Source organism: Oryctolagus cuniculus, chromosome 4, assembly GCF_051225735.1.
Source record: "Oryctolagus cuniculus isolate XC-2025 breed Fujian yellow rabbit chromosome 4, ASM5122573v1, whole genome shotgun sequence".
NCBI lineage: Eukaryota > Metazoa > Chordata > Mammalia > Lagomorpha > Leporidae > Oryctolagus > Oryctolagus cuniculus.
Window position 1 is genome coordinate 124,473,526 of NC_142870.1, and position 14,248 is coordinate 124,487,773.

The 14,248-nt window shown below is 46.0% G+C and overlaps 1 protein-coding gene across 3 annotated transcripts in view; it reads right to left on the reverse strand.

The window, feature by feature from the left end:
• Nucleotides 1-14,248, reverse strand: part of KCNAB1 (potassium voltage-gated channel subfamily A regulatory beta subunit 1) — a 452,219-nt gene that overhangs the window by 105,808 nt on the left and 332,163 nt on the right. For all 3 annotated transcript variants that reach the window (XM_008266198.5, XM_051858804.3, NM_001170956.1), the window contains 1 exon segment: nt 10,383-10,426. In XM_008266198.5, the coding sequence (XP_008264420.1) occupies nt 10,383-10,426 (44 nt within the window).

The following is a 14,248-nucleotide window of genomic DNA, read 5'->3' on the forward strand; positions in this document are numbered from 1 at the left end:
AGGAAACGGGGGGGGTTGCTTGTGTCCACCACTTGGCCTTGGACAGATATATCCCCTTCTCCTGACTGTTTTCCCCAGCGCAGGTGGCTGCAAGGACCAAGTCTCCCTCTCTTGACTATGATGCTCTTTACTGAGACCTTGATTACCAACTGTTACCAGTGACAACACATTGCCCACACTGGAGCCTGGGAGGATCTGCTGTCTCCCACTACCTGATGGCTTTGCAACCCTTTGTTTCATCTTTGAATCACAGGTTAGCAATTGAGGACTGCTCATCCCTCTGCGACCATACTGAGGGAGATGAGAGATGTTTGAGGGTGCGTGTGTGCACGTGCGCAAAGCATGTACGTATGTGTTGTTGAGTGAATCCCTCTGGAAGGATCACTTTCTCCTCAGGTTTTCCCCTAAGCCCCAACTCTGACAGCGTGTGGAACATGAGGCTGTCATTCTGTCATTTGAGCTGTATTTTCACTCCAAATAGACTTTTATGAGCAAAGGCAAAGGTATACTCATATTCCAGCAGTCTCTGGTAATTCAGAGCGTAGCCAAGCTGTCAGCAATTTTAAAAACAAAAAAACTTTATTTGAGAGGCACACACACACACACACGCACAAAGGGCGAGGAGAGTGAGAATGAGCACTCCCATCAGCTGCTGGTTCAATCCACAAATGCCCACACTGACTGGGGCTGGGCCAGGTTGACACTGGGAACCAGGAACTCAATATAAGCTTCCCATGTGGGTGCCAGGGACCCAATTACTTGAACCATCACTGCTTCTCCCCGGTTCTGCATTAGCAGAAAGTTGGAATCAGGAGCCGGAACCAGGCATCAAACCCAGGCACTCCAATGTGAGATGCAGACACCCTAACTGGTTTCTTAACTACTAGGCCAAATGCCTGCCCCATGAGCAATTTTCAAGAAGGATTTTATCCATTAACATTCCTTCCTATAAAATCCCGATTTAAATCAGAAATATTTTAAAACGATTTTGTAACAGTGCAAATGCCTGTTCATTTTTAATGTGCATGCATTATGGCATTTATTTAAAATAGACTCTCCAGGAAGAGTGACAAGCCTAAAACTCTCCTGTTGTATGTTTAATATTCATGCACCATTTACATTCTGTGGGTATTTTAGTCTTCACTCTGCGTCATGCAGAAAACTTGGTGAACTCTTTCGGGGAAGAAATTGTACTTTTAAAATGATCTCTCCAGTGTTTCAGAGGCACTTGATAAATACTTACGACTGTTGTTGTGATGTTGATATAATAGTAGGTGAAGTGGCTAGTTTACACTGGCCTTAGCAGCAAAACTGGGAATCACGGAGCGTGTCATACAAACTAGTCCCAGCCACGTTAAATATTTAATGTCATGTTCTCCTAGTGTCAAAATATTTAGAGAGATGCGGTGAGAGCCTCTCTAAGGCAGAGGGAGATGAGCCAGGAGTACATGCTGCACATATGCAAAGCATCACAGAGAAGCCCACAAAGTTTATTCTTGAGATTCACTATTTTTGCTCCAACGGGCTCCCCACTTGGGGAAGGCATCAGGCAAGACCGAGGTCCGGATGGCCGTGGCTGAATGGCAGGGAAGCACAACTCAACGGGACTTTGGTTCCAGAGAAGCTCTGTGTTGAGCAGTCTCCTTTTTTGAGGCTCCAGATCAGGAAGAAGTGCCTCAGGCCAGCTCCAGGTGCTTGCCCTGGGGCAACCACCAACCACCAAGCAGAGAAGAATGGTGGCCGCTGGCACCTGCTCACCAGACACCAGAACCATGCATTTCGCCACCTCCCTCCTCTCTGGTTCAGATGATGGGTTCCAATCTCAACACTGCAGCAGAACAGGGAGTGTGGCCTCTGAGAACGGTTGTGTGTGGGTGCCTCCCTCGGCAGTCTGGGTGCAGACAGGTGTCTGTGTTTCTCAAAGCCACACAGGTAATTCCAATGGAAACCAGAGTTGAGGGGAACCACTTTGGGAGTCCCAGGGTAGATTCTCTAGGGAGACAAATGATATTCCTTCAAGGGTGAGGCATGATAGGGCTGGGATAAAGAACACAGAACATGGGGGTGGAGTCAGTTTGCAGTGCCTGGAGGTTTATGTGAACCGGCATCTCAAAGGCATGGACTGCTCTTTCTCTACTTTGTGCTTAGATCCACATCAGACCGTGTCTGGGAATGCAGCATACAATGCCCCCGAGAGCCTGAACAGCCAGGAGAATTCCATGTGGGATGATGGTATTGTATGCTGGGCTCAATATGTGCTCAGCTGGAAAAAGAGTAAGTGACCACCTAGCCTTCATAGCTTCCCATGTCTTAGGTCATTCTGCACCCATTCCTGACTGCTCACTGTGCCATATACACTTGTGTGATGCGGAAAAAAAAATCAGCAAAATTCCTTGTCTAGGTTAGTTGGATTCTCTGAAAAAAAAAAAAAAAGCCAGAACCAATAGTGTGTGTGTATGTGTGTGTGTGTGTGTGTGTGTATCAGAGAGACAGAGAAAGAGGAAGAGAGATTTACTATAAGGAATTGGCTCACACAGTTAGGGAAGCTAAGAAATTTTAAGATCTGCAGTTGGCAAGCTAGAGACCTTGAGGGGAGCTGATGGTACAGTTGTAGCCTGAAAACCGGCAGACTTGAGGCTTAAGAGGAGCTCATGGATCAGTTTGCATCTGAAGGCTGGAAAAGACCAATGTCCCAATTTAAAGCATCCAGGCAGGAGGAGTCCCCTGCCTTCAACTGCATGGACAAGGACCACCCACATTAGGGAGGGCAGCCTGCTTTTGTTCAGTCTACAGGTTCACACATTAATCTCTTCTCGAAATGCAAACCCAGAATGTGTTTGAGCAAATGTCTAGGTACCCTATGGCCCATCAGGTTGACACATAGAACTACCCATGGCATGCCATTTTGCTTGCAGGCATCCTGTCTGCCAAGAAGCACATCCATTGCAGAATGAATGGTGCAAGGTAAACTCAGCACCTTTTAAGCACCCATAAGAGAGCTGCCCACTGTATCATCACCATTGCACCTTTGTAATCGCAGGAACAACAGCCCTGTCCGAACAGCCCTGGGCCCCAACCCAGCCGGACTCCATGTCACTGTGTATAGAGTAGACTCCTTGATCCCTCTTTCTACCTCCACCTCTATCTGTGTTTCTTCATCGTTATGCTGCTGGGGAAAGCCAAAGACTGGGCTGGCTGGACCTCAGCTGGACTTCAGCTAGATCCTCACTATTGCCCAGTGGGCTTTGTGTCATTCCTCAGCAACTGATCCATCTATCCCCCCTCCATTCAACAAATATTTAGGAGCACCATCTGCTTGCCATATGCTGTGATCTGCTAAGGGTACAACAGGGCTGTACACAAAATAGGCAGTCCCTGCTCTCAGAGAGCCTATAGTCTGGCTGACTCCGCAAGTAGGGTGTCCTCAACCTGTCCTAGCGTCTCAGTCCTCTGTTATCTCCAGGTGACCTCAGTGACAATCATGGGTTCACCACGATTGGAAGTTCTTGTGTATGTATTTCTTGGAGACCTCAGCAACAACCATGGGCTCACCATTGTTGGAAGCTCTGGTTCTGCCTCTCCAACCCCTGAGTTCCCTCTAGCCCTCCCCTTGTTCTCAGACATCTAAAGCCGGAAGGCCATGGCTCTCTGGTTACCAGTCCTCAAGATGCTCCTGCATCCTCCATCCTACGTTTCTTAACCCTGAGATGTCAGCCCATCCATCCCCATGCCCAATCTAGGAGTGTGGGCACTTTCCTCCATCCAGAAAGACCTCCCATTCCATACTCCAAGGTCACTGGTCCTGTTTATTCTTCTTCCTAAATAAGCACCTCCTTCCTGCACATCTTTCATACTAAGTCTCATCATCAACTCGTAATTTTCCTGTCTCCCAATCTCAACCCTGTCCTCTCAAATCTAGCCATCACATTGCTGCCAGGAAATAATTCTAACACATTAGATTATATCCTACTCCTGATCTACATTTTTTTTATAGGCAGAGTGGACAGTGAGAGAGAGAGACAGAGAAAGGTCTTCCTTTTCCGTTGGTTCACCCTCTAATGGCCGCTGCAGCCAGTGTGCTGCAGCTGGTGCACCACGATGATCTGAAGCCAGGAGCCAGGTGCTTCTCCTGGTCTCCCATGCAGGTGCAGGGCCCAAGGACTTGGGCCATCCTCCACTGCACTTCCGGGCCACAACAGAGAGCTGGACTGGAAGAGGAGCAACCGGGACTAGAACCCGGGGTGCTGGCGCCACAGGCGGAGGGTTAGCCTATTGAGCCACGGCACCGGCCCTGATCTACATTTTTCAATGACTCTTAACAAGTTAAAGCAAGATTAAAATTTTTTTTCTTGGCAAAGAAATGTAATACAAAGCACTAAAAAGAAATGAGCTATCAAGTCATGAAAAGATGTAGAGGGAATTTAAAAACATATCATTAAGCCAAAGCAGCCAATCTGAAAATGCTATATACAATAGAAGTCCAACTACATGACTTTCTAGAAAAGGTAAAGCAAATGGAGACAGTCTGATCAATGGTTTAAAGAAGCTGGGGGGAGAGATGGATGAATATATAAAGGAATTTTTAGGGCAGAAAAACTCTCCTGCATGATTCTATAATAGGCGATTTGGCAATACTACAAAAAGTTCCAGAAAAATGGAATTAAAAGCCAAGTTTATTTTGGTGCAAAAAAATTTAAGTCCATGCACACAGGGGTCTTCAAAAAGTTCATGGAGTATGAATATCACAAAATATGCATGAATTTCAATTTTTTTTGCACCAAAATAAGATTATCTTTAAAAAAGATTTATTTATTTATTTGAAAAAATTACAGAGAGAGAGAAGGAGAGCCAGAGAGAGAGAGAAAGGTCTTGCATCCGCTGGTTTACTCCCCAAATAGCTTCAACAGCCGGAGCTGCTCCAATCTAAAGCCAGGAGCCAGGAGCTTCTTCCAGGTCTCCCACAGGGGCCCAAGGACTTTGGCTGTCTTCTACTGCTTTCCCAGGCCATAGCAGAGAGCTGGATCCAAAGTGGAGTAGCAAGAACTCGAACTGGTACCCATATGGGATGCTAGCACTGCAGGCTAGCACTGCAGTATGCCACAGAGCTGGCCCCAAGCTTATCTTTTATTTATTTATTTATTTATTTTTTGACAGGCAGAGTGGACAGTGAGAGAGAGAGAGACAGAGAGAAAGGTCTTCCTTTTGCCGTTGGTTCACCCTCCAATGGCCGCCACAGCTGGCGCACGGCGCTGATCCGAAGGCAGGAGCCAGGTGCTTCTCCTGGTCTCCCATGGGGTGCAGGGCCCAAGGACTTGGGCCATCCTCCACTGCACTCCCTGGCCACAGCAGAGAGCTGGCCTGGAAGAGGGGCAACTGGGACAGAATCCGGCACCCCGACCGGGACTAGAACCCGGTGTGCCGGCGCCGCAAGGCGGAGGATTAGCCTGTTGAGCCACAGCGCCGGCCGCCAAGCTTATCTTTTAATTCTCTTTCCCGTGAACTTTTCTGAAGTGCCCCCTACCCTTCTGTATAGATTTCTGAAACCAGTGGTGGGCTTACTCCTTTCTCACTAGTCTGTTTGCTTCTGGTCTTGACAGCAGTACATTCTCAGGTCGGGCGAGCCAAGGTCAGATTGGCCACTAATATTTCTCTCCTGGGCAGAGCTGTGCTCCTGCAGGCGTAGCATCAGGTCATCTCCGAGTTATTTCACCTGTCTTCTCCTGTTTACACGTGCTTTTAATTTATCCAGAGGAAGTTTGGCCAGGCAAGACATTCCCGGTCACTCCTTTTCTGCTAGAGCAGGGAAGTCAGGATTGCAAGCTTTAACTGTGACCTTTCGAGCACTTCAATAAAAGACAGCTGTGGTCTTTTGGTTGCTTAGAAGTTTTAATACTGACTTTCTAAAGCCTCAGTTGAACATGAGGCCATGACCGAGCTGACACCATAAGCCGACAACAGTAATCCAGCTCCACCTGGATTTGACAGCTGGGGTCTGTGGAGCCTGACAAATTATCTAAGGCGGGTACATTATTCCATTGTGTGAATCTTTGTCTCCTCTGCCTTACAGAGGCAGCTCAGCAAAGTTCTCCAAGAGTGCTTATTCAAGCTGTCAGGCTTTGTTACCTGTTTTGAATGAAGCCAGTCAGCCACAGGAACTCCTTGTTTCCTCCCATTTTTCCCACAGTGTCTTATCACAAGTGTTCAGGTTCTCAGAAAAGCTTGAAGCTCAAACTTGCTCCTAAATCAAGCCTGTTTCAAAGTTTATGAAAATGCCTGCAGCTTACACATGTTGAGTTGTTTTTTTAAAGTTTTTTTTTTTTTTATTATTATTTGAAAGGCAGAGTTACAGAGAGGCAGAGGCAGAGGCAGAGGCAGAGAGAGGTCTTCCATCCGCTGGTTCACTCCCCAGTTGGCTGCAATGGTTGGAACTGCACTGATCTGAAGCCAGGAGCCAGGAGCCTCTCCTGGGTCTTCCACGCGGGTGCAGGGGCACAAGGACTTGGGCCATCTTCTACTGTTTCCCAGGTCATAACAGAGAGCTGGATTGGAAGTGGAGCAGCCGGGTCGAACCAGCGCCCATATGGGATGCCGGCACTGGAGGCAGCAGCTTTACCCACTATGCCACAGTGACGGCACCACATGTTTAATTTTTTAAAAAATTGCAGCCTGTGCTCTAGAGACTCATTTCTCAGTGGTACTCCAGGGGCACCTGAATTGCTACAGTGTCAAGGACTTTGGGTTGAGTTTTCTATGTACTGACTGATGAACTATTTCCCACCATAGATAGCATTTTGGAGATAATTGATCAATGATTTTTCACTTATTTCTTAATTTATATTTCTAAGTGGTTTTTTCAATGATGGATACTAAATAATTATTTTCCATAAAGCCCATTCTCAAAAAAACTAAGATCAGACTGTCTCTGATCATGAATCTCCAGGGTCTTTCCATATATTAAACAAATGGAACTTCCTTTGGATTTATGGTGAACAAAATCCACCTTCACCTCCCGAGTCAGATCTTTAGGCAGAACCTACAGCGTCTTTGCAGTACCTGCTCTCACACACAGCAGCTTGGAATCTCACCTCATCAGGTCCCCCTCTTACAGTTACTCTTCCACCCCTCGTCCTTCCCTCTCCTCTTTCAGACTCAGCCGCTGGCTCACTGTCGCTCTCTCTAATAGTAGCTTTGCCATATTTTTAATGACCTTGAAGATGATCCTTCCCTAACCTTCATTTTCCAGTTGCTCAAACTCTCCTCTGCTGGTCTTGTCTAAAACACACCCTCAGCCACCCTCTCCCAATGGGCATCCCTTAGGCTTTGTCACCGCCCGGGACTGGGCCCTTCAGTAACCTCTTTTATTTTATTTTATTTTTATTTTTTTTGACAGGCAGAGTGGACAGTGAGAGAGAGACAGAGAGAAAGGTCTTCCTTTGCCGTTGGTTCACCCTCCAATGGCTGCCGTGGCTGGCGCGCTGCGGCCGGCGCACCGCGCTTATCCGAAGCCAGGAGCCAGGTGCTTCTCCTGGTCTCCCATGCGGGTGCAGGGCCCAAGGACTTGGGCCATCCTCCACTGCACTCCCTGGCCACAGCAGAGAGCTGGCCTGGAAGAGGGGCAACCGGGACAGAATCCGGAGCCCCGACCGGGACTAGAACCCAGTGTGCTGGCGCCGCAAGGCGGAGGATTAGCCTGCATAACCTCTTTTAAACATTTCTCTTTCCAGTCACCACTTCTTGCCCTTCCAACTTACTTTCTCTAATGCTTTTACTCCAACTCTGCTTTGCTTCACCTGGGTTGTACGATTCACTTAACCTGCCTGCTTTTCCCTGTCCCTCAAGTTCCTCATACTAGCTCCTGGTTCATTTCCTAGGCTATAGTCCTCATTTTCCTCCCTAATCAGTGAAATCCCAAGGTCCACTATTCTAATATCCACCTTTCATAAACCCACAGGTTTTTGGCCTCCCCTTATCTTCTGAAAACTGCACCTGATCCTGCACAGCTGCACTGCGGAGGAAAAACACACAGCCATGGGGGCGGTTTCACCGCAAATTTACCAGCACTGATCTCCAGCAGGTCCTCAATGCTGTGTGCATTCCTGGTTGATTCAGTCTTTTGCTCTTCTACATGTCTTCTCTCCTCAACCTTTCAACAGCCTCTCTCCGGTTTCACTCACAGCCAACAACCTAGCTTCTGATTTCCACTGAGAATACAGAAGCAGTAGAAGAGAGCTTCTATGAGCTATGGACATCACAAGCACCCCATCGGGGCTGGTGCTGTGGCACTGTGGATTAAGCTGGCATCCCATATCTATATCAGAGCTCTGCTTCCAATTCAGCTCCCTGCCATCTGGTGAGTGAGCCAGTAGATAAAGATCCTCTCTCTCTCTCTCTTTTCCTTTTCCTTTCAAATAAATAAATAAAAATATCTTAAATACCAATCATCACCCCATCAATCCCCTACTAGCCTCAAAACCCAGACTCTTCCTTCTTTCATATCAACATTTTGTGATCTTGAGAAATCATTCCAGATGTCCTCCTCTTTCCTTCTCCTGCATCAACTCTGTTCTCACAGTGATTTCCCCATTAGCGTATAAACAAGCTACCATTTCTTCCATGTGTGAAGGCATCCTTTCTGACTGCACTTGCCCTTCCAATTATGTTCCATTTCTCTGCTTCTCTTTATAGCAGTTGTTATCAGAAAAGCGGCCCATAGCTGTTTTCTTTTCACCCCCCAAATGGCTGCTACAGCCATCTGAAGCCAGGAGCCAGGTGCTTGCTCCTGGTCTCCCATGGGGTGCAGGGCCCAAGCACTTGGGCCATCCTCCACTGCACTCCCTGGCCACAGCAGAGAGCTGGCCTGGAAGAGGGGCAACCGGGACAGAATCCGGCGCCCCGACCGGGACTAGAACTCGGTATGCCGGTGCCGCAGGTGGAGGATTAGCCTAGTGAGTTGTGGCGCCGGCTTCCATTCTCTCTTGAGTTTGTTCTCATTGCTTTAGGTCCTACCACTACACCAAATGGGTCATTTCAAAGTCATCAATGACCTTCATGTATCTACCTAGTCAGTTCTCGGCCCTTGTCTTGCTTGATCTGAGCAGTAATGGACTAGGTTCATCACTCCATTCTCTTCTTAATGTTTTCTTCACTTGGATTCTGGGACTCCATTCTCTCCTGATTCCTCTTCCACCACAGTGACCGCTTATTTTTAGTTTTGTTTGCTTACTCAGTTCTCTAATTTCTTCATGCTGCATTTCCTGGGTCTCAGTCCATGTGCTTCTGCTTCCTATACTATCTATACATATTCTCTTGGTGTTCCATCCACTGTTGTGGCTTAAACAGCATTTACATGTGGAATGTTCACAAGTTACATATCTAGCCAAGACTGCTCTTCTACACTCTAGGTTCGTATATCCACTTGCCCATATGACAACCTTTTTGGATGTCTAATAGATATCTCTATATGTCCAAAATCAACCTCCTAATCTTCTTCATTCCTAAGACTTTCTTCCATCATTCTTCCACCTCTCATTTATTGGCAAGCCCATTCTTTCTGAAGTCAGACAACAAACTCAAAATGTAGCTTTGATTTTTCTCTTTTCTCTCAAAGCCAACATAGAATCTAACAGAAAAGTCTTCATTGTCTACCTCCAAAGCAAGTTGAAATCTGACCACTTCTCACTAGTTCCTCAGTCACCATTCTGCTCAAGATTCCTTTAGGTCACAGGAAGAGGTCTATGGTGATGAGCGCCTTTTCCCACACCTGGGAGATGGAAGCCTCATGCCTCCTCAAGTCTGACACTCAGGTTTCATCATTTCAGATTCATCCTTGTGCTGTTAGAACAGCCATCTCTACTTATTCCTCTTTAAACACTCACATTTTCTGGGAAAACAACAATTTTTATTTATTAGTGTATATTAATGTGTACCTATCTCACTTTGCCCTCCAAGAATTTAAAGCAGGTTATAAAAGTATGTAAAGTGCATAACCGTATAGAAAAATAAGTGAGTAAATTAGGCAAAGGTAAAATAAGGCCGTTAAAAGTTCAGGGGACTTAAGAGAGGGGTGAGATGAGCAATGTAAGTCCATGCCATGAGGTCCTTTCCATTCCTTAGTGGGCGTGACACCTGAGTTCTTTTAGAATCACTTCCTTTCTGTATGAAGGGCCCCCATAAAGCACCCTAAACACAATGGTTCCTGGGGTTTAGAGTGGAAGAGAGCCATGCAGGTGGAAAAGACTCAGAAGCAGAAGTGGGGCAGGGCTGACTAGGAAGTCTCCTCATCTGGGATGGAAGCCCCACCTGTATCACAAGCAGTCACTGGCCCCTCCCCAGTCCCCTCTGTTGCAGTCCATCCCCACATGAGTTACCCCACAAGTACTTACCAAGACCCAAGCACGAAACTCTGAGTCCTGATTTCCCAAGATTCCTAGAACAAAAATAAAGCAACACATGGTTATTGCTTCCTGGTGAGACTCTGCATATCTGACTATGTCTGTGGTATCTCATTTCCGGTGGCTTAATTCTTGACAAGAGCAGTGGCAGAGGCAAAGCTGCTGTGACAGGCTTCTGGTCTTGGGAAACGTCTTGGGTGCAGGGGCCAAGGACTTGGGCCACCTTCTACTGTTTTCCCAGGCCATAGCAGAGAGCTGGATCGGAAGAGGAGCAGCCGGGTCTTGAACCGGAGCCCATATGGGATGCTGGCGCTTCAGGCTAGGGAGTTAACCCACTTCGCCACAGCTCCAGCCCCTGACCTATTCACTTCTAAAAAAAAGAGCTTTTTTTTTTTTTTTTTCCTAGTGATGGGGATTGTTAGAAGAATAAATACAGTAGAGCTATCCTTTAGGTTAGCTTAACTATATTCTAATTCTTTTCTATACAAGGCAATATAAAATTACTGTAGGAAGGTCCTTTTAAATTGAGTCTTCTTTTCTTCCCTCAAATTCTTTGTTTCATCCCCAAAATTTTACAAAGGAAAAACAGCACAATTCTGGTTTTTAAATAGAGATGGAAGTATGAATTCTCATATTCATTTGCCTATAAATCTTTCTCTTTGGAGATCCAGGCGCAACCTACTTTTCTGTCTTCTGACCAACAGCTGTCAGAGGAGAAACCAAATTCTGAGACTAATGAGGTCTCATCAAATTAGTATAGGGAGTCCCAAATGAGAGCAAGGAGACTTGAAAGGATTAGTGTAGGGGTCCAAGGAGAGGAAAGGAAGCTGAAGTGACTGTGACATTAAAGAGACGGGTGACCCTTACTCTCTGATCAGACATGTTGCAATTTACAATTTCCCTTCCTATTTCCACCCCAAATGAATGAACAAGAACAAAATTTTCCACCAGTGCCACAGCTCTGCTTCTTCAGCTTCTCCCTTGATTCATCATTAGTTTGGACTTCATTAGGGCTAATGATCAGTATTCCTACTTTTGCAACATATTTCTTTCTTCTGTTTATTATTATTGTCAAGAAAATTACATCTAAGCAGCACAGTTAATTTGGCAATGCAGCCAAAAGTGCATCATGTGGAGTGGGCTAAGTTGCTTCCTGAGATTCTTGCATCCTAAATCGGTGTGCCTGATTTGAGTCCCAGCTACTTCACTTCCCATCCAGCTTCCTGCTGATGGGGATCCTGGGAGGCAGCAGGTGATGGTTCAAGTACTTGGGCCTCTGTCACTGACACTAGGCACTCAGACTGATCAGACCGGTTTTGGCCTCGTCCAGCCCTGGTTATTGTAGGCATCTGGGGGAATGAACCATCAGATGGAAAATTTCTCTCCGTCTCTCTGCCTTTCAGATAAAATGAAAATAAATAAATTTGAAAAAAAAATTTAAGTGCATCATTTTGCATGAAGTTCAAAGACTGAAGTTGTGACCCATTTTTACAGCTAGCTGGGTGACCCTGGGGAATTTGCTCCTTTTTTCTGGGATTCAATTTCTTCATTAGTAAGATGGGCTGTTGATGCCTGTGTCATTCATCTAGAATGACTTATTGGGGGCAGAACATAGTGAGACATAGTTAAGTGTTGTACAGTAGGATGGACATTTTATACAGTGGTAAGATACTAGTCGGGATCCATATTGGAGTGACTGAATTTGAGCCCTGGCTCTGCTTCTGATTCCAGCTTCCTGCTAATGTGTATCCCGAGAGGTGGCAGGTGATGGCACAAGTACTTGGCTGCCTTTCACCCATGTGGGAAACCCTAATTGAGTTCCCAGCTCCTGGTTTTGATGTTACCCAGCCCTGACTGTTGCAGGCGTTTGAGGAGTGAATCTGCAGATCTCTTGCTCTCTCTGTCTCTCTCTAAACCTTTCAAATAAATAAAAATAATATATAAATGTAGAAAGTGTTGCATAGTACAGGAGTGCAAGATGTAATGATATCTGGTGCTTTTTGACCCTTCTAACCCTTTCATAGATGTATGTTGAATTTTCCCATGTGAATTAGATTTGTCCAGCTGGAAGAAAACCATTGCATAAAGTGCATGTGAGAAATATTTTGAACTACTAAATAGAAGAAAAATAGATGGCTCTCTCCCGTGAAAATAATATTCATAAGAAATTGTTCTTCTAGTAGTCTGAGAAAGTCCTAGTAGGTGCGACCAGACCTTTCTTTGCAGTCTAACAGCCTACTGATTTTGAAGGACAGGAATCTAGAGCAAAAGCTGTATACCAGGGATACTACAGTTAGGATGTGTTTTGTCCCTGCCCAAACTCACATTGACATTTGATTGCCAGTGTAAAGGTGCTGTGAGGTAAGTTGGTCATGGGGACTTCTCCCTCACGAATGGATTAATAACTTTCTTGAGAGATTGGATTAGTTCTGGCAAGAGGGTTTGTTACACAGCAAGCCTGGGACCTCCCCTCATGCACTCACATATAGTTCCAGCACATGATTCCATCCTGCTATGGCACAGCATGAGCCCCTCACCAGATGGCTGCTTTATCTTGCACTTTCCAGCCTGCAAAACCATGAGTCAAAATAGACCTCTTTTTGTAACTGGTGCTGTGTGTAGCAGGTAAGAGTCTTGCCCTGAGAGGCCAGCAACCCATATGGGTGCTGGTTTGTGGACTGGCTGTTCAACTTCTGATCCAGCTCTCGGCTAATGCATCTGGGAAAGCAGAGGAAGATGGCCCAAGTGTTTGGGCCCCCATACCCATGTGGGAGACCCAGATGAAGCTCCTGGCTTCAGCATGGCCCAGCATTGACTGTTGTGGCCATTTTGGGAGTGAACCAACAGATGGAAGATCTCTCTCTCTCTCTCTCTCTCTCTCTCTCTCTCTCCCTCTCTGTAACTCTGACTTTCAAAATTAATAAATAGGAGCTAGTGTTGTGGTGTAACAGGTTAAGCCTCAGGCTGTGATGCTGGCAACCCATATTGATGCTGGTTCCAGTCCTGATTGCTCCACTTCCAATTCAGCACCCTACTAATGAATCTGAAAAAACAGCAGAGGATGGCCCAAGTGCATAGGCCCCTGCTACCTATGTGTGAGACTGGAATAAAGTGCCTGGCTTAGGCCTTGTCCAGCCCCAGCCATTATGGCCATTTGGGGAGTGAACCAGTGAATGGAAGTTTTCTCTCTATTGTTCTCTCTCTCGCTCTCTCTCTCTCTGTAACTCTACTTTTGAAATAAATAAAATAAATCTTCAAAATAAATAAATAAATAAATCATCAAAATAAACCTCTTTTCTTTCATAAATTACCCAGTCTCAGGTATTCTGCTACAGCAATGGAAGGAAAATGAACCAGGACTAGGGATAATAACAAAGACTAAAGTGAAACCAGACCAACAAAGCAGATAATAATAACTATACACACATACACACACACACATATTCATTTGTACATGAAGAACTTAGTCTTCCAGGTGGACACATTCAACAGTGATGAATCAGGAAGTATTTAATGAGAGGTCACCATGTTCTAGACAATGTATGAGGGCACAGAGAGCAACAAGGCACAATTCCCTGCCCTCAAGAAGCCTGGAGTGCAACAAACAACCCAGGAAAGCAAACGTTTGCTTATAGAACAGCAGTGTGGGTACTACCAGGCAGATCGCTGGGAGCACACGCCAGGGGCTTCCTCAACTTTATGGGTGTCATGGAGAAAGGGATCTAGAGGAAGGTTTTTGTGCAGTTTTCACTTCTTGCAGTGATCCTGAGAATCACAGGGAGGGAGACTTGGTGCAGAACACCGTGCAGAGCATGACTGAAGGCTTTGCAGCCCAGAGAGTCTTCTAACAAACTCAA